Source organism: Xenopus tropicalis, chromosome 3 (genome assembly GCF_000004195.4).
Source record: "Xenopus tropicalis strain Nigerian chromosome 3, UCB_Xtro_10.0, whole genome shotgun sequence".
In the NCBI taxonomy this organism is placed as follows: domain Eukaryota; kingdom Metazoa; phylum Chordata; class Amphibia; order Anura; family Pipidae; genus Xenopus; species Xenopus tropicalis.
This window is the reverse complement of record NC_030679.2, coordinates 57,934,420-57,962,071: the sequence shown is the minus strand read 5'-3', so window position 1 is coordinate 57,962,071 and position 27,652 is coordinate 57,934,420. Positions and strand designations below refer to the sequence as shown.

The 27,652-nt window shown below is 40.3% G+C and overlaps 1 protein-coding gene across 3 annotated transcripts in view; it reads left to right on the top strand.

Moving 5' to 3' along the window:
- The window catches only part of rassf3 (Ras association (RalGDS/AF-6) domain family member 3), a 105,318-nt gene that overhangs the window by 54,922 nt on the left and 22,744 nt on the right, over positions 1-27,652 (top strand). The window contains exon 1 of one of the 3 annotated variants that reach the window (NM_001005644.1): positions 15,942-16,354. The exons of the other annotated variants lie outside the window; for them this stretch is intronic. Within the exon in view, the coding sequence (NP_001005644.1) occupies positions 16,247-16,354 (108 nt within the window). The 5' untranslated portion in view covers positions 15,942-16,246. Of the gene's footprint in view, positions 1-15,941; positions 16,355-27,652 lie in introns of those variants that run through there. 3 annotated transcript variants of the gene reach the window in all.

Genomic DNA, 27,652 nt, shown 5'->3' with positions numbered 1-27,652 from the left:
GTGCCTGCACCTGGGAGAACGCAACTTGTGTTACGATTTATTTGACTCATCCATTCTGCCATATTTCTCCCCTCCTCAATTTATTTTTGAATGTTAGTTACATAGTTACATAGGGTTGAAAAAAGACCAGAGTCCATCAAGTTCAACCCTTCCAAGTAAACCCAGCACACACAAACCTATACTGACCTATCTATACACTCACATACATAAACTATATATACATCAATACTAACTGCAGATATTAGTATCACAATAGCCTTGGATACTATGCTTGTTCAACAACTCATCCAGGCCCCTCTTAAAGACAATAACAGAATCCTGCATCACAACATCACTAGGAAGTGCATTCCACAACCTCACTGCTTCAAATTAAAGTTTTGTTCCTCTAATCTAAAGGGGTGGCCTCTGGTGTGCTGATCCTTTTTATGGGAAAAAAATACCCTATCTGCCTATAATCCCCTCTAATGTACTTGTACAGAGTAATCATGTCCCCTCGCAAGAGCCTTTTTTTCCAAAAAAACAAGCCCAACCTCGACAGTCTCACCTCATAGTTTAAATCTTCCATCCCCTTAACCAGTTTAGTGACATGTCTCTGCACTCTCTCCAGCTCATTAATATCCTTCTTAAGGACTGGAGCCCAAAACTGCACTGCATACTCATGGCGAGGCCTTACTAGACACCTATAAAGAGAGAAAAATTATGTTTTCATTCCTTGAGTCAATGCCCTTTTTTTATACAAGACAGCACTTTGCTGCCTAGTTATCCAATTTTATCAAATCACTCTGCAAAGTGGCAGCATCCTGCATGGAATCTATAGTTTTGCACAATTTAGTATCATCAGCAAAAATAGAAACAGTACTTTCTATGCCCTCCTCCAGGTCATTAATAAACAAGTTAAAAAGCAAAGGACCAAGGACTGACCCCTGCGGTACTCCACTAACAACACTGACCCAATTAGAAAATAATCCATTTATCACCACTCTTTGTAATATATCCTTCAGCCAGTTTTCCATCTAAGTACAAATATTATGTTCCAGGACAATATTCCTCAATTTTATCATTAACTTACTGTGAGTTACTGTATCAAACACTTTAGCAAAATCTAAGTAGATGACATCCATTGCCATTCCAGCATCAAGGTTCTTGCTCACTTCCTCATAAAAGGCAACTAAATTAGTCTGGCAAGATCATAAAACCCATGCATAAACCATAAGCATAAAACCATGCTGGCACAAACATAAAGTATTGTAATTTACAATGTATTCAAGTACCCTGTCCCTTATTACCCCTTCCAAAAGCTAACAGGCCTATAGTTTTCAGGCTGAGAACGGAATCCCTTTTTAAATAACGGCACCACATTAGCAATTCGCCAGTCTCTCTGCACCATGTCAGACCTCAGTGAATCCTGAAAAATTAAGTAGAGAGATTTGGCAATCACAGAGCTACCCTGGACCACAGAATACCCTGGGATGAATACCATCTGGTCCTGGACCTTTGTTTACCCTCTTTTGAATTGAGACCCATGCGTCAGTAGTTATATAACTAGAACTGGGCATATTAAGCATATTAAGTATTTATTTAGTATAAAGTAGGTGTTATGTAACTATATTTTTAATTATACCAATTAAAATTTAACTTTTTAATAAAAGGCACAAACACAGAAATTTTGTTTTTTTGCGAGTCTAGTAATTAAGGTGGCAAACACCATGTGGAAGCCGAATTGTTGGATATTAGGTAACTATTAAGCACACAGGTCTTCTATTTTTCCTTTTTGCTTTTGGTACATGATTATTATGGATTCAATTCCAAGAAGGTGTGCATTTGTGAGATCATAGGTATAGAAAGATAATGTATGTAGAATTGAGTATGAATACGGTGTTGACTGTATAAAAATATAGTCATTCATACCCTATAGTCTCTTTTATTGAGAAATAGTGAATTTCAAATTAGACTTTTCAATATGGCTGGTTTCCTCTCCACGCCAATTAACTTGGAAGATTGGCAAAAAGAGGCTGATGGGGCTTTTCAAGCCGATCCATCTTTTTCAGACCATGATACTGCAGATGTAAAGGGGCTATTTTATAAACTTACAAAAATCTATAAGCAACAAATCAGAAAATGGTGGGAGGTAACAAGCCTCAAAAAGTACTTGGAACACGATATGATTCCAAGAGGCCTAAGGTTACAGGTGGCCCCGGCCTCACATATAACCTCAGAATCCTTTCGTGAACGATGGGAGGGCATTCTTACAAAGTGCTCCCTCGATCTGATGGGGTTACTCCTAGAACATGAAACAGAAAATCTAGAGATCTCCAATTTGAAGCTTGATAGTGCGATTAAAGAAGCACAGGAACTAAGGGATAACCCTAGCTTCAATTCATTGGAGCTTAAACTAAAATCCTCAATTGATAGTTTTCGGAAGTATATCCGAGACCGGAAACACAAAAAATTCATGAGAGACAGGGGCGATTATGAAAAGGGAAACGTGTATAAGAGGTCTGTAAAAAACATGAGCCACAAATATCGTGGCCCGGCCTCTGATCTCGATTCCTCATCAGATGATGAAAGGTATAGAACAAGTGACAGTGAAGATGTTAACATAAGACCCATCCTCAAAATAGATAGGGGTAAACCCAGACGAAAAGAGGTTTCTTTTTTAGGGGAGGCTATAGATGGGACCCCAGGAGAACAACCCACCCCCAAGTTACGAGACAGAAATACTTGGGGGTATCGTCGATCGAGGGGTCGGAGGGGCAGGTGATTACTGTCACCCCATCCGATCACCCTGCCCCTGAAACACAGTCCTTTCAACAGACACAAGTAGTGAATCTTTCTTCCTTTGAATTGAGTCTTAATCATATTAAACTTCTGCAGAGAGGCCTTAACTTTGTCCCTAATAAGGATATGAATAAATTTGAGTGGATAAAGGACATAAATCTTTTCGCTAGGAAACTAGCATTATTTAAGTATTTTAAGAATAAAGACGACAAGGAAATGCGGAAATTAGGCCTCACCAGTGATGATTTACCGACTTTAAGGGTATTAGAAGCACTACAGTATGAGAACGAAGTTGAGGTGAGAGGGGTATCAAGTCATCATAAAAAGCAAAGCGAGTTTACGCCCAACATTGCATTATATTCACATATCGACACGTTTGTCAACTTGGTCACCTCTGAAATCGAGAAATTGAGAATTACAAGGGGTACAGGTAATCTCTCCCCAGACCTTATTGTGGCTTTGGAGGAGCTAAAGAAATGTGATCATATTGAGATCAAACCTGCAGATAAAGGGGGAAATGTGGTAGTGATGGAAAAATCAGATTATAAAAATATGGCCCTTGATTTGCTTACAGATAAAAATAGCTATGAAGTCCTGAGTAGTGACCCCACAGCCACATATCTTGTTACCCTAAAGACCTTACTAGAAAAAGGCAAAAGTGTAGGACTTATCTCTAATAAGGACTTTGTCTTTATGTTTCATCAATATCCCCTCATCGCGACCTTCTATTGTCTACCCAAAGTGCACAAACAAACGGCTAAATTAAAAGGCCGCCCTATTGTTTCGGGAAATGGTTCTCTTACAGAGAATGTGAGCAAGTTCATAGATACATACCTGGCACCGTTTGTTCTGGATTTACCCTCATATTTGAGGGATACGAAGGATATTATTCAGAAGTTGCAAGGGGTTAAATTAGACCCCACCTGCCATTTGGTAAGTATCGATGTGGAGGCGTTATATACGAGTATCCCACATGATTTGGGTCTTGTTGCCAGTAAACATTTCCTTATGAAGAAGTACGATGAAGAGAAAATAAACTTCCTAAGTGACCTTCTACAGTTTGTACTTACGCATAACTACTTTCTTTTTGATGGTAGGTTTTACCATCAGACCAGGGGAACCGCGATGGGGAGTTCCTGTGCCCCCAGCTATGCGAATTTATACCTAGGCTGGTGGGAAGAGAGTTGTGCACTTCACCCAGGCAGAAATCCCTTCCTCCATAGGATTAAGCTATGGAAAAGATATATGGACGATATTATGATTGTGTGGCAGGGTAATAAAGAGGAGTTTGAAAACATGCTTGCCGTTCTCAATGAGAATGAGCTTGGTTTATTTTTCACCAGTGATTTTGGAAGTAAATATCTGCCCTTTTTGGACCTTGGTTTAGCAGTTACCCCACAAGGTACAATCTCTACTACAATATATCGTAAACCAACTTCCACTAACAGTTTGCTACATTTTTCAAGTTTTCATCCCACACCCCTGAAGAGGGGGATACCGGTGGGACAATATTTAAGATTACGTAGAAATTGTACGGATTTGGATGACTTTAAGATCAAGGCCGCTGACCTGAGGGATAGATTTATCCAAAGGGGCTATCCCAAACGTTGGTTGAAAAGGGCATATAAGAGGGCACTTGATTCGGACCGGCAAACTCTTTTGTTTGCAAATAAGGACTCCAATATAGAGTCAAAACCAGATATTAGATGCATAGGCACGTACAATAATCAATGGCCTAGCATCAAATCCATTTTGCAGAGACATTGGAGTGTCTTAAAAGGAGATCGAGATTTGGGCCCAATTCTGCCCCAAGGGCCAAATCTGGTGGCAAGGAGATCCACCAGTTTAGGGGATCTACTTGTACATAGTCATTATAGTGAATTCAAAGAATCACCGGCACATTTTCTCACTCCTACGGTGGGCTCCTACAAGTGTCACAGATGTGAGGCTTGCCAATACATGGCACCGATGAAAAGCTTTCAGCAACCCGGTTCCTCTCACATCTTCCAAATTAGACAATTTATCAACTGTCGCACCACAGGAGTTATATATGTAGGTATGTGCAGCTGTCCCATGTTATATGTTGGAAAAACCTTTAGGGAACTCCGTAAGAGAGTCCTTGAGCATATAGGTACCATCATTAATAATAAGGAAACTCCCATTGCTAGACATATAAGAGACTTTCATCGTTCAGATGTAACTGCGATATCTTTCTTCGGGATTGAAAAAGTTAAACTAGGACCAAGGAAGGGAGATATTAATAATCTGTTGCTAAAAAAAGAATGCGAATGGATTTACCGACTTAAATCAAGAGCACCGATGGGTCTAAATGAGGGATTTACGTTTACCCCCTTTATACAGAAAAGATGAGTCTGTTCCCCCCTCCTTTCCCCCCCCCTCCCCCCCCCCTTTTGAGAGCTACTGTGCACCTAGATGTCAGTAGCAGGTCTGGAAAAAACTATTAAAGATTCTATATTATGGCCAATAGATGGCGCTAGTACACTATGTATATATACCACTGATAGCGAGACAGTTATTCATTGATTGCCCCTGAAGAAGTCACGGGTCACGTGACGAAACGCGTTGGGCGGGTACTGGTGGGTGATTGGGAGGCGGGGGACACGGAGAGAGCTTCTCCTCAGGGACAGGATTGATCTGTCCGGGGGGTTTTGCGGCGAGCGCTAGCCGCACCGTGAGGGTTGGGGGAGGTCTGTTCTTTTAACAGTCTGGGTGTGGGGGGTGCGAGGCAGAGAACGTATGTCCCGTAATCAAAGGGAACGCTCAGTCTCAGCACACGGCATTCTGCAGAGCGGGCGGGTATCAGCACGGACCCTCAAGCTATGATTGATGTTAACTGGGAGCTGGCCGACAAGCGCATGATTTGTAACGAGCGCGACCCTGCATAGTATCAGTTTTTCAAAGCCTCAGCAGACGGCAGCGGAGCCTCTGATACAATTTGTAGCTGATGTTGCTATGTCCACAGCTGAGTGCGAGTATTAACATGTTCCTGATACTTTGTAACTATATTTTGCTCTGAGTGCAGATTAACCCAGTAGTGATAGAAGCAACTAGCATATGGAGCAGATTGATAAGAATCGATTAATCTCTAATGAAACTGTATTTGGGATTTTTCAGGAATTAACAAATGCTCCTGGGCTAATTCCTCTCCCCACCACGGTCTCTCTCCCTTCCCCCGTTTTTCCCAATCTCTTCACCTCCTCTCTGGAAATCTCAGCGTTTAAGAATATGCTCTGTTTTTGTGATTACTATAAGAGCTTAAATACTTTTGCTGATTTTTTCCTTTCGCACTAGTGGTGTGCAATGTATTGTTCCACTATGGCCGATGATTGCCATGTGGTTTTTTAAGTATTTATTTAGTATAAAGTAGGTGTTATGTAACTATATTTTTAATTATACCAATTAAAATTTAACTTTTTAATAAAAGGCACAAACACAGAAATTTTGTTTTTTTGCGAGTATATTAAAAGGGAAGCCTTCATTAGCTGGCTCCTCAGATGTATAGACAGATGAAAAATAAGAGTTCAAAATTTCTGCTTTTTCCCTGTTCACATGAACCAACTGACCCCCCTGTGATAATATGGTTCCCACCCCTTCTTGCTTCATTTTTTTTACTATTTATATATTTACAAAACTAATTTTGGATTATTTTACTCTTAGCTGCAATATCCCTTTCCATCTCTATTTTAGCTTGCCTGATAGCTTTTTTGCTGCTTTATTTGCTTCCTTGTACCTGATGAAAGATTCTACTGTTCCAGCTAACTTGAATGCTTTAAATGTGATACAACAGTATTGGCCACCTCTGTTTTAGGAGCCTAAATAATAATATGTAATATTGATTTAAAAACTGTAGCGTGACCTCAGTATCCTACATATTCTGGCCACCATTCCCAAAGGGTAACATTATATCTTCTAATTAATAAAATGATATATAAATATGGCCAAATTGCCTTGAACATTTTTACAGATGAGTGAATGCGATGGTTTACAGTTGAAGTGCTGTGATTTGGACGGTCATGCTAAATTACTAAGAAGGCTGGGGATTGAATCATGTCCTGAAACGATTATTAATTAAGCTAGTATTTTGCAGTGGGTGAGTTGGTAAGTTATTATGCTTTTGTTATGACAACTTGACCGAAAGGAGTGTCTTGCCACCAACCTTCAGTTTACAAAGTATATGTACAACGGCCCTTGCAATATGTGATTACGTGCACAGTTTTTCTCACTGACATTTTAAAAAAGGAGCTACCTTTTGCAGGTTAATGCCATAGAATTAAAGTTGGCTTTGAACCTAGTCTAGAACAAAAGAGTTGTTTCCGTGATAACAGCTGTACATTGTCTGCCAGTTATAATTATAGCTGAGACAAACCTTTCGAGGCGAGGCTGTCTATATACATCATAGGTGATCATTACCCTGCACCTTTCTTTGTTGTGATACTGTAGGCTAGCACATTCTCTAACATTCTCATCCTCCTTACTGGTTTCTGTTTGTGATTGATGATGGAATATAACAGCTGGCATACTTTTATTTATTATACTTTTTAATGTCGTGTTATATTTGTTGGAGATAAAGGAGCAGCACTTTTCAATCCAGTATTCTGCAGTGGGCAGTTAGTATGCATCATTTTTGCAGATGGTACCAGATTTTTGGTCACAACAATGTTACAGAAATTGTGAATTAGTATTTGGTTGCACTTCTTTGTAGTAGGCAGCACGCCAAGCTTAAGCACTGCCCCAATTGGCTGGGGCAGCTGCAATACAGTGCATCAAAGGAACCAAACACAACTTTACAGCAGGGTTATCCATAGAAAGCCTCTAAAACAGGCATAACTAATCTGTGGCCTCTGCAACATTAATCTGTGGCCTCTGCAACAGCCTCTGTTAGCAAGGCTTCATATGGAAAGCAGGCAGGCTGTTTAAGTCATAATATTAAATAATTATTTAATATTATATTATTATTTAATATAATTAATCATTATTATGATTATTAAGTGCTGAGACATTTTACCCAGTGCTTTACAGAGACTGTTCAACATTCACACAAGTCCCTAAATCTGTATCAGATTTACACAGGGCCAATATTCTCAGGAGCCAATTAAATGCAAGTATATTTTGGAGTATGGAGGAAACCTGAGTACCTAGAGCAGGGGTGTCAAACTCAATCACATAAGGGGGCTGAAATCTAAAACACAGGCTAAGTTGCGGGCCAAATTTTTTATTAATATACTTAGTAAGGGGTATATTTATCACAATGTGTAAAAAGTGGAGTAAAACATTACCGGTGATGTTGCTCATAACAGCCAATAGATGCTTTGCTACTGTTGAAATCTGATTACTGATTGGATGCCTTGGGCAACATTACTGGTAATGCTTCACGCCACACAGCATGATAAATATACCCCTTAGTCTTAGTTACTATTTGAGGAAAATGGAAACTGATCAGTCTGGATGGTCAGACACACTCACCAAGGGCCACATAAAACAGCCACGTGGGCCAGATTTGGCCCCCGGGCCTTGTGTTTGACATATATGACCTAGAGGAAACACACACAGGCATGGGGAGAACATACATACTCTCCGCAGGTATCGCCTAGGCTGGAATCAACCCCATAACCCATGCGCTGCAAGGAAGTGCTACCCACTGAACCACTGTGCTGAAAAGTTACACTCCCTCACTTAATCAGTGTTTTTATGTTCCAGATTCCTGTGTTGTTTACTTGTCCTAAATATAACATTGACACAAAGGTGTATTGTAGAACAAAGGTGATTCTACTGTTTCAGATATATCAATGGTTTGTTCTGAAGAGATAACATGAGAAAAAGTATGGCTTTAGCAAAAAGGTACTGTGCATGACAAGAATGTAGATGTGTCACTTCTGAAGAATGTAATGATACAAAAATATCTGTGTTTGAAAAGGGGAAGCCAGATGAATCAAAGAAAAATTCACAGTCTTGTAGAGACATGCACAACTGGACTTCAATACGTACCAAGCCAGGAAGGTACCATACCCTATCATTACCCTGATACAAATTAAAACACAACAGCAGGTGTAAAAAAGTATCACTTTAACCACTGATATAATGGGAATTATTATTTTCTGTATCATCTTTTTACCTTAATATATGTAATACCTTTTACCATTTTCTAGTGTACAGATTGTAATCACTTACCTGAAACCCCGCCCTGGTGGCTCCTGTTCGGAGAAAACTGCACTGGCCAGGGGTTAATGCAGGCAAGCAATCCTCTCCCTTCTCCTTTTGACAAGATCCCAGGCCCACGCATACACAGTTGAGCGAAAAGTAGGCTTTTTTGTTAAAGTTAGAGTTTTCACTCCAGAAAAGGAAGAGGATTGCTTTGTTGCATACACTCCAGCCCCTGCAGTTTTCTCCTAACAAGAACATACAAAACTTAAGGGTAAGGACCCATGCAGGACAGCAGAGATCTATTGTGGGCGATTGAACCCGACGTGGTCCCCTATCCGATGGGAAATCAAACCTGCTTGATCGACACCTGACTGATTTTCACCCAGATATCAATCGCAGCTTAAATCTGCCCGTGTATGGCCACCTTAACTTGAGATATTTCATCTATGATATAAAATAAAGGCATGGTTGATAGAGATAAGGCCAAGAGAAACACATTCTGTCAGCCTGTTGAAAAGCCCATTTGATGTATCAGATATTTGAACTGTTTTACATTAGTTCTGTGAAGGATACAACATACTATTTTAAATATATAAATAACTTGTATTTTCTTCTCAGTACAGTGTGCATAGCCCTAGCTCAGCATTTTACAGTTTGCAGAGCTGGACCAAAAGTGATGTTAAATGAAAAGGTAATTTCTGCTAACATAGTTGCATTAAGGCACAATGCAAGCAGGGGCGCTTCTGCCATTAGGCGAGTTGAGAAACTCGCCTCAGGTGGCAGAAGCGCCCCAGTTACCAGGGGCGGCTAAAAGCCGCTCCTGGTAACTTTAAGAGCCAAATTTCCGGTTTTTAAACCGGAAATTCGGCTCTTCTAGTGCAGAGAGCACAATTGCGCTCTCTGCGCTAGCGATCTCACCACCCCGGACCCGCTCCTGCGCTCAGAAGGTAAGCGCTGGGGAGCGGGGGGGGGGGGGGGGGCGGCATCCAGGAGCGGCGATATGTCCAGAATCGCCCCTGAATGCAAGAATGTATTTCACCCAATTTGATCATTTAGCCCTAGGTGGGCATTTTGGGAGAAACATCCCCTTGTTTGGCAACCTTGCCAAATGAGCAGATCTTATAGTGTATGGCCACCTTTAAACTATTATATTAAATTCTAAATATTTTTCTCTGATAGCAGTTTTCAGCTGTCAGAGGATTGCCCAAACATGGCTGTCGACCTGTCATTCACTTGAATGGAATCTGCATGTCATTAGCTGCAACAGATAGATTTTGACCAGAAGACACTTGGATTCACGTTATAAGGTTTGAAGTATGCCTCTCTAGAAGAACATCATTTAGAGCTGGCTAAACATGCTGGTGGTGAATTTGTGTGCCTTGTGTGCCATCCACTTAAAAATGGTATAACAAATTATATATTTGTGTATATTTATTGTATTCTATTTATTTTCAATTAAGATTTGTTGATAATTATTAAATCATTGTGGGCTGCACTACACACATATAGGTTTAAATCAGTTTTGTGAATTCAAATTTGTTTTTCTAAATCGAATAAACTCACATCTAAAATGCTTGCTTATTTATTAATAAGTAAAACTTGTTCAAATAAAAACTTGGAAACCTAGAATTTTTCAAATTTGGCTAGGACAACTCCTATTAAATTCTATAGAGATACGGCATGTATGGCTGCCACAAGTACTGGTACATTTATCTTCACTGATGATGTAACTGCTGAGTGCAGTTGCACAATGAATTCTGAGGTGTATAGTTCCAGTAAATGCCTCCAAACTCATTGGATGGTGCTTCATCCTGCAGCAAGATAATGATCCTAAACATAGTCAAGGCAACACTGGAGTTTCTCAAAGCTAAAAAATGGAAAATTATTGAATGACCTAGCCAGTTACCCGATTTTAATCCAACTGAGCATTCCTTCCATATATTGAAGAGGGAACTTAAAGGGACAAGCCCCTGGAACAAGCAGGAGTTGAAGGTGTCTGCAGTAGAGGCTTGGTAGAGCATCACCAGAGAAGATACTCAGCACCTGGTGATGTCTATGAATTGCAGACTTCAAGCAATCATTCCATTCAAGGGATATGCAATAAAGTACTACTTATGGAGGGCACTGTATAGTTATAGTAAGAGGGTAGCCAGATACCAAAGCCACTGTCAAAACTATCATTGTTCCAACACTGCTGTGGCAGCCATTATCCTAACAGCCATATTTGCCAGGGTGGTAGGGGAGTAAATTATTAAGGCTATCAGGAAACAGAGGGGTAAGAAAATCCGAGCATGGCAGAGAGCTGGTGTGGGCACATAGCAACTTCATATCATTCTCTGAATGAAATTGAATTAACAAAATGAAAGGCATGTTCAGAATGTAGGGTTTTTTTTAAATTTTCCTATAAAGCTAATATCTACATTTGTGTCTTGCTTCCAAGTAGGGAAGCATTTGGGGAATAAAGTCTGCCTTTTTGTGGTAGTGGTATCACACATCAATATACCATTTGCTCTTTCACAAGTTGGTCCCTTCCTCCTCACCATTTCTGACTTGTTTGCTATCCTTGTCAGGTCCTTTCCACTCACCATTTATTTTAGAATTCCCAGCCGCCTAAGAAACGCTAAATTTGAAAGTTATGTACAAAGAACAAGTCAGTCGATTGGATTCCTGGAATTGGACAGCTGTGTATATACAGACTGGATTCCATCACCATGTTCACTGAATGCCTACAACTGGTTTTATGCTGTACAATAGAAAGGAATACTGTAAAATTAGAATATCACCCAAAGGTTTTCATAATGACAAGCATAAATGCTAAACAATAAAAATTGTTGTAAAAGAAAAATGAGTAGTTTTGGCCTTAGCAAGACTGTATGTATATATATATATATATATATATATATATATATATATATATATATATATATATATATATATATATATATATATATATATATATATATATATAACTTTACCAATAGCTTGCTCATTAACCAGTATAAAAGAACATGTCCCCAACTACTGTGATCAGAATATTCTAGGTTATTAGTCCCCATCTCTGCCAGTGGCTCAGCACCTCCCACCTTTTCAGGAATTATTGTATATCACTACCCTATTAATTATCCAGTGTGACATCTATTTCTATATATGGAATCCCATTGTTCTGGATTAAAAAGATTTTTGGGCACTCTGTCATACTATAGTCATATTTAAAAAAAAAAAAAAAAAAGGGAGGCTTACACTGTAGGTATTGTGGAGAAAACCAGTGACACTATTGCCTACATGGGGGGTAATTTCTTACAAACACTCACATCAACAATTAGTTTAACACTCGCCCACATGTAACAACAGGTTTATCCGATAGAAGCAACAGAGAAAAAGGGGAATTCCTCCCAGTATCTTGTTTGTGTATACAAGAAAATACTTTTGTATCATGAATATTAGACTCCAAGCCTTATGGAGCGGTTCAATCGCCCATGATAGATCTCTGCTCCGAAATGGCTTTAAACCAGCAACAATAGACAATACTGAGAAATGCCTCTGCTAAAACATATGTAGAGACAATTATCAGTAAATGATCAGCACTGTCTATTTCTGTAGCCATGACAAGTAGTTGCTACTAGTAGCTCTGTGTGTCTTCACCCTAACAGCTCGAGGGTTGGGAGTTGACATCCTTGTTTGGGAGGACAGGTGGGAAACTGTAGGAGGTCTTGTTTAGTTTCAGACCATTAAAAACTCCTCAGACGTATGCATGGTTGCACAAGTAACAGATGACTAAGGGTGACAGAATTCTGAATATTGCTTTTGCCATTCCATGGGTGTGATATGCAGTGTATATCTGTATTGTTTTATGCATAACATAGCTAAGACATCCTCAAGATAATTTAATTTTATATGATCTTTTTTTCCAATATTAGTTTTATAACCTTGTCCAATGCTAGCTATCTGTAATGCTTTTCAGGAAGGCTCTGAAATAACACTTAATTTTTGGGTAAAAAAAAAATGGCAGATTTTGCACATTGCACTTTCCATGTAAATGCGACCTTTATATAGCTTTTTGCAAAAAAGCAGAGAAGGAATGTTTTATCCAATAAAAGCGTTGTTTTCTCACTTTACAGTCCATTTAAGGGAAAATAAATATATAATAAACCCTGCTGTTAAACAATGTATATTTAAGAAGGTATTTATTGTACATTTGCCTATAATACTTTAGGGTAGCAAACCCACCATGATGTCATGTTTAGGCAACAGTTCTTAATGTGGATCTGACTTGTAACAAGTTAATCCTGTCTCTTCGTGTTTGTAGCAGTGAGGTCACAATGCCGTAGATAAGCTAATTATTTGCATGATGTATGTATATGTATGTATAACTTTATTTATAAAGTGCTACAAGGATACGCAGTGCTGTAAATCTTACAGTTAGTTGTGTTTTGAAGTTCTGTGTTGCACAAGGCACAGAATTGGCTCTTTCTGGCAGAGAGCAACATTAGACACAGTAACCAGTAGAGCAGGGGTCGGGAACCTTTTTGGCTGAGAGAGCCATAAACACCACATATTTTAAAATGTAATTCCGTGAGAGCCATACTATATGTTTGCCCACGGATGCGGCAGGGCAAGGTAGGGTAGGTGCCAAGGATGCCGGATGCAGAGGAGGGCATGGCCTGCGCTCGGCGGATAGAAGACGTATTCTCTGGGGCGATTCTGGCCTGCGCTTACCTTCTGAGCGCAGGAGCGGGTCCGAGGGCGGTGAGATCGCTAGTGCAGAGAGCGCAATTGCGCTCTCTGCACTAGAAGAGCCGAATTTCTGGTTTAAAAACCGGAAATTTGTCTCTTTAAGTTACCAGGAGCGGCTTTTTGCCGCCCCTGGTAACTGGGGCGCTTCTGCCGCCTGAGGCGAGTTTCTCAACTCGCCTAATGGCAGAAGCGCCCCTGCGTGTTCTAAGGCTTAGAACACGTCTTCTTTATGCCGTGTGCAGGCCACACCCCCGTTATTTTTTTATTAAAGATTTGGCAGCGAGCCAGATGCAGCCATCAAAAGAGCCACATATGGCTCCCGAGCCATAGGTTCCCTACCCCTGCGACTTACATGTTCGCCGGTGGGATGGTAGTTCGGGGAGATTAGTCGCCCGTGACAAGGGAGATTTGTCGCGGGCGACTAATCTCCCCGTGTGCCAGAGCCCTTATACTGCTTAATGACTATCACCCAGCTGAATACACACAGAATGGTGATAAGTTTACCTTGGTAAAGGTTCCAGTGCACACATCAAACTGGGTTGGAATTTTTTCAGACAACAGGTAAAAAGATGGCTGAACACAGCAGCCTGAGAGCAAACACGCTGCAATAATAATTAGGTTTCTTTCTTACTACATTTCTTACATAAACACTATAGAGAGAAATAGTATGTCAGGTCAAATGTATTATTTTCATATTGGAAAATAATAATAATAATAATAATTGGAATGAGTGGTTCTTAGCACAGATTGTGGGTAGTTGCACTTAGGGGCAGATTCATTAAAGTTTGAATTACGAGTATGATTTGCGACAATTCGCACTAAATACGATAATTTCTGATGTGCGTTAAGTTTGTGAAAAGTTGCATTGTGCTTATACGAAAATATCGTGGTACGATCCAAAACGTGCGAAATTTTTGTATCCGAACGATCGAAAACGGCGCAAAAACCTTTCTAGAGTGCATGATTTTGGGAGGCTTCCAAATTCAGTGCATGATTTTGGAAGCCTCCCATAGGACTCAATGGCACTCTGCAGCTCCAACCTGGCCCAAGGAAAGTCTCCCATAGGGCTCAATGGCACTCTGCAGCTCCAACCTGGCCCAAGGAAAGTCTCCCATAGGGCTCAATGGCACTCTGCAGCTCCAACCTGGCCCAAGGAAAGTCTCCCATAGGGCTCAATGGCACTCTGCAGCTCCAACCCGGCCCAAGGAAAGTCTCCCATAGGGCTCAATGGCACTCTGCAGCTCCAACCCGGCCCAAGGAAAGTCTCCCATAGGGCTCAATGGCACTCTGCAGCTCCAACCTGGCCTAAGGAAAGTCACGATACCTAAGCTTGAATGAATTCTGAAACTCTCGTACTCGTTGCGACAAATAAGATTTTGACGCACAAATTGTCGCAAAGTACAAAAAAGTTACACAAATTAACGAAAAAAATTGCAGAAAACATGCACAGTTCTAAAACTTACAAAAGATTTATTCGAACTCAATCAACATTGATAAATGTGCCCCATAGAGTTCATATAATTTTAATTCACGGTAAAAAAAAACAAACCAAAACCTTTTGTTTGGAACTGGCTCCTTTATGTAATCACGCTGCTTCTCCAAATGTACCATATATTTGTGTAGGAGTGTTTGCCTCATTTACTAATATAGACGCTAATTCAACGTGTAAAAATATGGGACGTTTGTGTGTTTGTAAAACGGCAAAGTAAAAACAGCTGCTCCTAGGTTGGGTGCAAGGCGCTGCCTGCGGAGGTGCAACAAGTGCGCTTTCTGCTCTAATCCTGCTAGTCACCTGAGGTAAAATACATGCCCCCCGAAAGCTGTGACTCCTGTGAGCAGTTGATGTATTGCCTGATTCGTGCCCATTTTGCTCTGGGAGTCATTGCATGCACTGCGTTCAGTCTAAAATATTCCTGAATTTGTAGTAACCAGAATTGTTTTGCAAAACAAAACAGTGCATTATGGAAAAATGACATGGCACGCACATGACCTGCTGTTATTTTGCAGCGCTTAGTAGTGCCTGTACTGACAATCACAACGCTTATGTGTCGATTTATTAATGTTCAATATTTTTCCCCCCTATCAGTAAGGGTGTTTGTGGCGTCTGTCCGACTACACAGTTGAGCAGGGGAGTGTGCAGTGAGCGGGCTTTAATGTCCTATAGGGATTTGGAGCAGTGCAATCACCTGGCTCCCAGGGTAGGGGGCGGGCCGGAGCAGTACTATCCCGGCAACACCAGGAGGAGCCGCAGCCAGTGAAGCTGTACAGCAGGAAATACACTTCTCACGGAGACACGGTTGGTCTCGCAGAGAGTTGCGCTGTAAGTCGCCTTATCCCCGGATCTCTGTACGCACCCGGCCGGGACAAGCTTACACCGCACACTCTGCCGCAGCCGCCAGCTTGGCCCCTCTTCTCATTGCTCAGGCCCGGCGTGCTGTATAGGCTCGGCGTGCCATGTGAGGGCTTGTCTGGAGCTGGGAGCAGCCCGGCCGGGTGGGTGAGCATGTACCGGTGAGCCGTACGGGGTACGTTACTAACGCCAGGGACTGGGCAGATGACGTGGAGTAGCAACATGAGTAGCGGATACAGCAGCCTGGAGGAGGACTCGGAGGAGTTTTACTTTACCGCCAGGACCTCCTTCTTCAAGAAACCCTCAGGGAGGGCAGTCCGGGGGCAACATGTGAGTTACCCGTGTAGCGCCTGGGCTCCGTCCCTTGGCTGAAGTTCTCTTTCTGTCATATCTCCGTGTGCTAGCGCCTAACAGCAACAGATTTCCCCGTGTATCCCCAACATACCTTCTCAATACACCTATTGTGCCAGCTGGAATGTCATAGCTGCGACCTTATAGTGCCCTTGTACTACAACTCCCAGTAGGGCGTGCTTGATGGGCAGTGGCTGGACTTTGCCAGCTTTAACACTTTGTACCCATTTGCCATGAGAAACTCCCAGCAAGTGAATTTTTATCTCACCCCAGCACTTCATGGCCCCATAACTGCTCCTCATAGTGGGCTCCGTAGGAAAGGGGATCAGTTACCACTTCCAATAGATTGTTTGACTACACACTAGTGCTGCTAGGATTCTGTTTCACCTGCCAACTCTATTTACTGTTTAAATAGGTAGAAAGTTACAGGTGTATCTTTATGGTAATCTGTCAGCCAGAAAGGAAACCTAATTGTGCCCTTGTGGTTTATACTTATTACATACATATATTCTATCAGCAGCAGTTCTGTTCCTGATCTTTCTTGGGATGGTTCATGAGGCCTGTGGAATTAGTAAAGAATGCATTAATGGCAGCCCCAGGCCAGTTGTTTCAGAACAAACTTATTGGCATACAGGTTGGCTCCTCTGCAGTTTCATTACAGCCTTTCTGCATTCAGTGGGTATTTCCCAAGGTACATCTGTCTGTTTTAAAGCCAGTACTGTGCCAGTATTCTTTATAGTCCTAACTCTACCCAAAAACTGTTTTTTTCCATATTGAAAGAAATTGCATTTCTAAGCAACTTTTCAATATACCTTCATGTCAAATGCTTACTGTTTTAAGGCTATTATAAATGTAATTGCTGTTAAAAGCAGCAACTGTCTGCTTATATTCTCTGCAGTGCTGGTTCTGACTCCTAAAATTCCAGCAGAAGCCAGCTGATTAACAGACCTGAAGACAACTGACTTCTATTACAAGAGGGAATAGAAAGGAATAGACAAATACTCCTTTCATTAACCACTACATTTGCGAGTACATTTTAACCCACTGGTGCGTTTGAAATGAATGTATATTTGAAAGTTGCTTAGAATTATATTTTCTTTCAATATGTATAATCAGCTTATTGGTTGGAGGACCCTTAAAGGTTAATTGCAGGTCACCAGAATACATAGATTAGTGAATCATCTGGCTCAGAGCAAGCTCTACAGATTTTCCTCTACTTATACTGGGCCATTTAAAAATCCCAAAACACACCCATATATTAAGTAATAAGCAAATTCAACCCATTTAAATGTGTTTCCTTGCCAACATACCATTACATCATTTGTGACCGTGCAGTGTGTTGATTTCAGTCTCTAGTTTAAAACCAGTTATGCATCTTGGGAAATTAGTGTTTACTATTGTGAGTAGAACGTTCATCTTATTGTAAGCATAAGGTTACAAGTTCCTATTTTATTGTATCTGCCTCTATAGCTCTTTTATGTACAGGATTCTACCACTTCACCTGACTTCCTGTAAAACAAAAAAAATCCCTTTAGATTCTGGAAGAGGAAACTCCCTTGGCACTTCTTTAGCAGATTTTGATGGGGAAGTTAGCTCACTATTCACACATGAAAAATTGACTTAATTAACTTAATCGGCCCTTGTATGGCCAGTTTCAAAACTCTTTGCTGGACTCATTAACATTTTGTATTTTTGTGTTTTTGAGTATTGTACTTCAGGTGAAGGCTTGCCAGTGCTATATAGTAACCATAGGCAAGGTTTTGGCAGTCTAGTATCCCACAGTAACCAGTAAGTCTTTGTTTTCATCATTCATATTGCACAAAAGCTGATTATGTGTTAAAGATTACAGTACCTGTTGCATAGTGTTTATATAGTACAGATACTTTTCACTGTGGTTTAAAGAGGTTATTCTTCATTCGTATCAATTCTTGCCCCAGCTAAGCATGCAATCTAAAGTGCCCTAATGTACAAACATGCACACGCAGTGGTCAATTTTATGTGGAGCCAGTTAACCTGCCTCTATATTTTTGGAGTATGGGAGGAAACCGAATACCCAGAGGAAATGTGCCAAGTCACATTTTATAATCACATTATTTTTGTATTGATATGCTTCTTTGGATGGACCATGGTACCACAGCATTAGTGATATATAGACATGGAAGGCCAAGAAATATGCCTTTTTAAAACTCTATTTCTGTACCTCTTATAATCCTTCTGTACACTTTCTGATCACTTTGCTGTAATAATGTTGACAGTTTAGTCCGCCCAATCTCTATACAAGGAAAGCCTGACTGCAGTATGCCAAGTGAAGGATTGTGAAGCAGTAGTTTAACTGTGTGCCATGAAAGGATATGTTTGTTTTTGTCCAGCTTAACAGTTGCTAGTAAAAATGTATATATGTAATATACATTGATTTCCCTTTTTCATATTTCAAGAAATGTATTCCTGTGCTTTCTTGCCTAAATGGCAGTATAGGTTTTTCCTTCAAAGGCCCATCTTGTACAAACTTAATATATATATATATATATAGATATATATATATATATAGATATATAGATATATATAATATGCACATTGCACACTATTTCCTTTTTGCCTGTGTGAATAGGAATTAATATTTATGCAGGTTTCCAGCTGTAAAGAAGTACTGACTTTCTGTGTTTTCTCTCTGGCTTGAGAGCAGTGCCAAGGGTATACAGTGAAAGAAATATCACTAGTAATCCAGAGTTTGCCCTGGCCAAACCCTTAGGCCAAGGTGGGTTAGGGCTGAATGAAATGTGGGCAATCATTACAGGTTTAGGTTAGGTGCATGTCAGATTAGGGATGTACACTCCTCCTATGCTCCAGTCTTCCTATTCCTTTCTTGGAACCCAAGGAACGCACAGACCCACACTTCACTAACAGGAATATTGATATTGTTTTTTTGTTTCTTATGGAAAAATATAAGACTTTGTACTTTAGAATGATGGACTGACATGTTAGATGGCTTATATATTTACATGGCATATTTTAAAAGTTTGTATGACAATAGAGAAGCATTGTATAAATGTATAGTAGCTATGTTATAAATAATTGCTGCTTTCTAAAAGCACAAAATAATTTTAATTTTAAATAAAGCAAGACCTTTTGTGCCACTTAAAACTGATAGCGCAAAGCAGGTCAGGGTCTGAAATTAATTAAAGAGCTAAATTAAAGAGTGTAGAAGCTATGCATAAGCAGACATTGCTGCATGTATGATTTTTTTGTGCTGCTATATACTTTCCCCCGAATGAGGGCTGTGTGTTTATCATCGTTTCTGAATGGCCGTCACTAGTCTTTATTCAGCCACATGATACAAGCATGCCGGCATGTACAGGAGATTTCTTGTGGTTTGTTGGGGAGCATAATGTGCTGAATTGTCTGTTTCACTCTGCTCTAAATGTTGTTAATCATAATAAAAATATATAAAATACAGTTGCATTATGTGTAATGCCTGGAGCAGGAATGTTTATTGGACCTGCTGTCACCTCCCAGGATCTGTGTGGCAGACATACTTATTGTAATTTGGTTACACAGCTACAGGTTTTAGCCCATTGCTTTGTCTTGTATGTGAGAGATCTCTTTCCTGTCTACTAAGAGGAGACAATCGATAACATTTGGTCATTTTAGACAAAATGAAAATTTTGAAATTTAAACCTTAAGTGACTTCTATGTGAGGTCATTCTGGGGCCCATACAAAGTTGATCAGAACTATGGGAAACATCTGATGATCTGAGCCTGTTGTGTGTACAGTATGTACTGGGACTGTGAGGCTTTTCTATAACTTTTTCCATGGAACAGCTTCATGAACATCGTTGGCTTTGCTTCATATTGACGCAGAGCTTTTCTGCTTTTGCAAAAATAAAACTCCCAGTGGGGAAATCATGCCATGGCCAGGCTGTTCAAAGGTGGCAGAATGACCTGAATAGCACCAGCTGAGCTCTCTTTATTGCTACTCCAAAAAGGCTCATTTATTAAGTGAGAAATCCTCAAGTCTGCTAATATGGCCCATGAATCATTTAGCTGCTGCCAACGTTACACATACATGTGCTGTAACTGACTTAAATGCTTGCTGTGAGCTGCTGACCTCGCTCCATGCACTTCCTTGGCATTTAATCGACATGGAAAATGACTTTGCTTTGCAGGATGATTGCAGAATCCAATGAAAGAATGAATACTTTTTTCTAGCCTGTCTTTAACTCTTTTGATCTGTCACTGGAAACTTGAATGGCTTATATGATAATATAGTATACTATGTTCTGAAATTTCCTGTAGTTCTTTGTTATTCCTATGGTAGTTTGCATGTATGCAAGTATATTGTTGTGTTTGCACATAATCTTCTAACTGCAACACTATATTGTCGAATCAGATTATTATACAGGCATTTAGTAAATTGGATTTATATTAAAGTTCCAACATGGTGTAAATGTTTTTGCTGCGGCTGATTTATATTAGTAGAATACTATTCGCCTGATGGTTTTCAGTGTATATAGTAAACTCGTCTGCATATACATAAAGGGGTGAGACCTGCTATGCCGCTTGCCCTGACTAAGGCAAGATTAAAAGTGTATTTTTTTCTGAAATATGGTGTATATATTGTTACAGATAGTGTGTGTTACTGAAGGTGCCATAAGATGAACATAAAAGCCTTCTAATTGCACTTTTATGTCATACTAGAGTATTTCCTTTTTTTTGTGTGTACAATACATGCTTGCTTAGGGCGCTTTTTAACCTTATGATTGGAGTGCCAGGCATTGAAAGCTTGCAGGCTGTTAGCAGGCATTTTCCATTTACCATACAAAGGCAAATTTTGTTGGTAAGATAGAAGTGCTGAGTTGAACCAGCGCCCATGGCTTTCATCTGCTAACTGCTTTCCCAAATCACATGTGGACAGCAGCTTTTAATAGCCTTCCTCGGGGCTGAATTGTGCTATGACTTCAGTGGGACATACTCCTCCTTTGGTTGCAGAAAAAAGGCGTTTTTTCACATTTCATCAAACTGCATTCAGCAGAGAGGTCACTGTAAATTACCATTTAATAACCAGTATAAAGGCTGCTTCGGGCCTAAGAAGCTATAACTACTATAACTACTACTCTCCTGTTTGCTTGAACATTTTAGACCAGTACATGCTGTCTGCTTATTGGTTGCTAGGGGACATTAGGACTGTACAGAGCTCAAGCTGTATGGTGAGAGGGGTAAGGTAATGTAATAACAGTTTATCTTGTAACTCATATCATCCAGTCAGCATGTAGCATTTACACATCATTTGTTTGAAAGCAAATGCTTGGTTGCTATGGTTGGTTTATTTTATATTACACCATTAAAATCTAGCTATAGAGTAAATTATTATGTATATCGTTGACACAGTGTCCAAAGCACATGGGTCTGAAACATTTGTATCCCTCAGACTGACCTTATGGTGGGTAAGCAGGCTAATAGGCTTTATATTAGAATGCAAGCTTTCCAATTAACTTGATGCTGCACTGCCTGTAGAAAGAGACTAAAATGCTAAACATATATAATAAACTCCCCAAGGCCCTATTGTACATATATATAATATATAATTTGTGTTTCTGCAGGCCTGCACTCACTGAATACCTGACAGGTTGCAGTTGTAGGTGTGTACAGAATGAGATCATTTGTTGTTGTAGTTATTACTTTATCAGCCCACACCCTTTCCTGAACTCATCTCAAGTAAACTATGTGAATAAAAACGTTGGCTAATCCTATTATCTACTCTGTGTTTAAAGGGGCGGACATACAGGTTTTAGTAGAAGTACAGATAAATTGCAGATAAAAGATAAACTGTTTGTAATACAATAGTTTTAGTACTTAAGAGAAAATACAGAGGCCAGTAAAACCTATCTGCTTATTTTCTGTGGGACACTAAAACTATACGAAGCTTTGTAACTGGCAGGTCAAAACAAAATTATTTTCTCTCTTTACCTATACGCTGAAAATCTTTCACATAACTGTTGCTAAACATTTTTTTTGCAGAAGCTGGTTATACCGTTAAATGTAAATATCATTATATGTAATTAAATATTTCAAAATACAAATGGTGCTGTCAAATTCAGTTAATTTATAAGTAAATGTAAAACCATTTACATATTTTGTAAATATTTAAGTTGGCATCCTTGAATCAAAGCCACTATTTGTGACACAAGGAACATTTTTCGTGTTATAACATGGTTATAATTATGATGGACACATTTTTTATTTTTGAACTTTGTCTTATACAATTTGTCCATCACTAGTGATACAGTATGAAAGTCAGGAATGGAGTTTTTCTCCTTGTTTGCAAAACAACACAGAATGCTGTTTTAGGATGAAATCCACCTCCCAGGGTAAACACCAGTTTTCCCTTATGGCCCAGTTTACCGGCTTTTCATACACCCAATTCTTTGAATGGGTAACATGTTTATTATTTTATAATCTTTTATTTTTCTGTTTTCTGCAGTAATAAACACATGAACCAGTGCACATCTCTTAATCCCATATTAAATCAGAAAATGTGATTTTAAAAGCATTTTTTTTTGTGCTTTTCCCATTTAGGAGTGTGACCAAAAACCCTTATACTGGCCCCATGTTTAGCCAGTGCATGATCTAGCCAAGATGGTGGCAGCCCATTGTTGTTCTGTCTTCCCGCCGAAAGGGTTTTAAGGGCGGCGGGGCGATTTCAGGATTTCAGGCGATTTGCGCAAAATTGCGCCGCCGCGTCTGCCATCCCGCCGGCGACTTACATGTTCGCCGGTGGGATGGCAGGGGTAGGCAACTCGGGGAGATTAGTCGCCCGCGAACAGGGAGTTTTGCCGCGGGCGACTATCTCCCCGTGTGCCAGAGCCCTAAACAAAGAAGCTCCCAGAAGTCCCCTCCAGAGGAGCTGGGCAAGTCCCTCCTAGGTTAAACCCCTCCCCTAATGATGCTGCAGGGGACCCTGCCAATTGGACCTGCTAGGGTTGGGTTAAGCAGAAGCAGGGTCAGCCTCCTAACCAATCAATCCTAGGGGGTGTGGAAAAGAGGGGAGGTACCAGAAGCAGGGTAGAAAAACCAGAGGTTGTGGGTGGAGAAGGAGCTTTTGTTCATCTGGGTGTAACCTCGCTGCGGCAGGACACCCTCCCCTGCGATTCCTTGTGATCCACCCTAGCTCTGGCAGGAAGATTCCCTCCAACTGGATTACCCTAACCCCTGCGGAAGGACTGTTTGCCCCTGAACCAAGGTAGTGTGTTTCTGTGGAACTACCCAAAAAGGAACTTTGTTTATTCCCATTGGAACTGCCTGGGGAGGCTACCCAGGTAATTGTGACTGTCTGGGTGGGAAACCTTTGTGTATTTGGGGTTGGGCTAGGAGACTCTGCCTTTGTTCCCTGGAGACTGTGCAGAGGGGGGTTGCCCTGAAGACTTCCTGAAGGAGTATTTGATGTGATTGGGACTTGTGGACCTTCCATGCGCATTGCCCTTTCCCTGTTTATCTACATTTGGTTGTAATAAACCCCTGTGAAACAACCCCTGTGGCACGTGTGGTATTTCCCTGACTGTGCTAGCGGCTCATACGTCATACGTTGTGTGACAAGGAGGTTAATGTGTTATAAAGTAAGCTGTACTAAAATGCTGCAAAATGGCCTGCAGCAATTTAGTCCATTACTATGAAGTTGACATGGCATGACCTCCATTAGTTACTTTCTTTCTTTACCCACTGAATAGGCGAAGTAACTACAAATGTTACTGAAATAATAATTGTGAGATACTATAACTGTTGTAAGATTTTTAACGGCACTCTTCACTATAGATAGCCAAATCAGACCCTCTCAAAGCCTCTTTTTGTGCATTGAAAGTGTTTGCAGTATAATTTAATTTTCCCTGCAATATTAGACGGTAAAGCACTTATACTTTTTTTGTTGCTTGTCAGAATTATACACTAAAATGAGAAGCCTCTGACAGCAGTGTTGGCCTGTGTGCAGCAGATATTGTAGTGAAAATGCATTCTCTCTGGTCCGCTCTGACTGTGCCTGCACAGAGGTCTTTTTAATGATCAGGAGAGCATCAACCACCTTAATTTATTTTATTTATTTTAGGTCAGGTTACTAAATGTTTATTTTAAGGTGAACTTACTCTTTAAAACTCTATTATGTTTCTGGATTTCTCAAAGCTGAAACCCATATATACATCATTCCCATTCCTAAGCATGGCCTGCCTTATCTCTTCCTCCCTGAAAGATGAGTAGGATTCATAGAGATTTTACTTGTCAAGCAACACACATTCGCAGGCGATAGAATTGTGTATTTCCTGCACATTGCTTTCACTTCTTTAAAGCATTGAACCTCAGCCATTATGTGTTGTTCCCGATGTTTCCTGTTTCTGTCAGCCTCAGTGTTGCTGATAGTACAGATTTTGCCTTTTCACAGCTAGTTGCACCACACTTCATTATTTCATGTGTTTGTTTCACATATACTTAGTTTCTTTCACCATTTTAGGGTGAAATTGGTCTGTATTATATAAATCGTCAGCATTTATGAATTTCTGTTGCACCAGCAAGTTACACAGCACTTTGCAGTATTATTTAACAATGCAGTATTGTTGAATGCAAGTTGCTGCCACATTTTAAAAAGTTTTTGTCAGTTTATCCTTTGGTACTGGTGTAGATTCATTGCTGCTGTTAAGGGAAACACAGTCTCAATATATAATGGTACAAATGGCCTTTACATACTTTAGTGCGACACCCAACAATGGCTGTTTACAGTGCAGACTAAACTAAAATCTGCAACAGAGCTGCTCACACTTTGTATGTGTGGTATATATATGATACATACTGTCAAATGGGTGGTAAACTGCACATGTACAATTATAAACACCCTTTTATAGACATATTTTTACAGTATTCACATAGATCATTAAAATAAATACACCATTCTAGATTAAAAAAAAATAGAAAAAGTAAAAGGTTTTCTGAGAAAGCTGAGCCCTCAGAATTCCATACATATCAACAAGTGCTCTGTGATTAACTTAGATACCTCTAATAGTGCGTGCCTCCTTCCCATTTGGTTTTGCAATGAAAAATATTTTATAAACCAAATATATCAAGCATGTGAGTTCTTCAGGTTACTTTGCAAGGATTTTATTTCTTCTGTAGCCTCCCCAGTTGCCTTTTTTGGAAAGTGGAATGTGCTGACAGAGCCTTAAAATAAAATATTGTTGGGTCAGCCCAAGTATTAAACATTGTTTGCAACCTGCAGATGATTTAAATGTTGAGGGGATTATCTTTTTGCTGGAAGTGAAAGGATGCAGAATAGAGTGCTAATTTGAAAGTCATATTCAGCTGTTACTAATGCTTGCCATTCAATATGCTCTGCAATGTTGTGTCTTTGCCTCAACAAGATATTTTATGTAATTCACATTCTAGTTTTGTTAGTCATTTTCTTGTACAGATATGGAATATGTCAGTAAGTAGTATAAAAATGATGCTATTGTCACACACACACAGTTTTCTCTACCAGTGAAAATACACTGGCAGAAAAACTGTTGATCAACTCCGTCTGACATTTTTTAATATTGGAAAATATCAGCAATTAAATTTGACCAGTTGCCTACAAGTTGTTGGTATTGCCAACATCACCGGTGATGTTTGTCTCCAGTGTTAATAAATACACCCCTAAGGGCAGTGGCAGACAGGGAGATGAGTCTCCCCGCGACAAATCATCTTTGGCGCGGGCAACTAATCCCTGCAGTGCCATCCTACTGGCAAGAATGTAAATCGCCGGTGGGACAGCGTATGCTTGGCTATGATTTCCTGAAGTTTCCTCTCAAGTTAACTTTGGGAATTCATAGCAACGTGTATGCCATCCCACCGGTGTTTTACATTCTTGTCGGTGGGATGACATTGTGGGCAGATTAGTTGCCCGCGGCAACGAAGATTTGTCGCGTTACGACTAATCTCCCCGTCTGCCACTGCCCTTAGTATGTATTGACAGCGTTCACCTGTTAATGCACAAAGTGCCTGTGTGCCTTATGTGCACCCTGACTAGCAGATGCCGTGCCTGTCAATGCTCACTAAAGTCAGGATGCAGAGAAGCTGACAAGTGTTTTCTCCCCTGGCGTATTTACGTTGTCAGTGAAAATGCCTTGTGTGATGCAAGCCCTAATAGAATTGTTTTAACCCAATGTGCTCTTGTATAGTCATAAAATAAGAATTATTTGTATAACTAGGAGTCTGTTAAATGGCATTTGTATGTATTCCGGAAGTTTTAGGTAATGTGCTAGTTCTACTACGCTAATAATAGAAGTGCATATGAAAGGTTCTTACAGCAATAAAAATCTATAGTTTTGTACATGATTTAGGGGACCTGATGTTTGAATGTTATCCAAAGTTGCATAGAATAGAGTTTAGAATAAAGACATTAATTCAGCCCACTCTCCCTCCTTATTTGCTCTTATTGAAATGTTGCCTGGGCAGAACTGTGCAGCTAAAACACCATTAAGTAAACACCTGAGACTATGTCAGTAAAGAAATATTTTAATTTGAACAAAGTTTTAAAGGACGTGTAATGGTAGGAGAAGGAATGTACTCAAGCATTCCAACATATACTACTTAAAAAAGGCTTTGGGCATTCATTGCCAATAAAGTTATCACTAAATCATTTTTATAGATCAATATGTTGCAGATCCACCATTTCTGCCTGACCGCAATAGGAATGGGTTATTAGCCAGTTTGACATCAGTATGTGGTGGGCCCAGATTTGATCTTTCAACTGCAGAATGATATAGCTAGAATTACAGAATTTGTATTTGTATTCTTCATGTCAGGGCAGAGAGAATACAATTTAATAGGATATCTAAAGGTGGCCATACACGGGCCGACTATAGCTGCCGATATCGGTCCGTTGGACCGATTCGGCAGCTAATCGGCCCGTGTATGGGGAGAGCAGAGCGGCCTGGCCGACCGAAATCTGGCCTGAAATTGGCCAGATCTCGATCGGCCAGGTTAGAAAATCTGGTCGGATCGGGGACCGCATCGGCTCGTTGATGCGGTCCCCGATCCGACTGCCCCATTGCCGCCCACATAATCCGATCGTTTGGCCCCAGGGCCAAACGATCGGATTATTATTTTTTTTACCTAAATGGTCCCCGATATCGCCCACCCGTAGGTGGGGATATCGGGGGAAGATCCGCTCGCTTGGCGACATCGCCAAGCGAGCGGATCTGCTCGTGTATGGCCACCTTTAGGCCAGAACATTCTATGATATAGTAAAAAAAAAAAATAAAC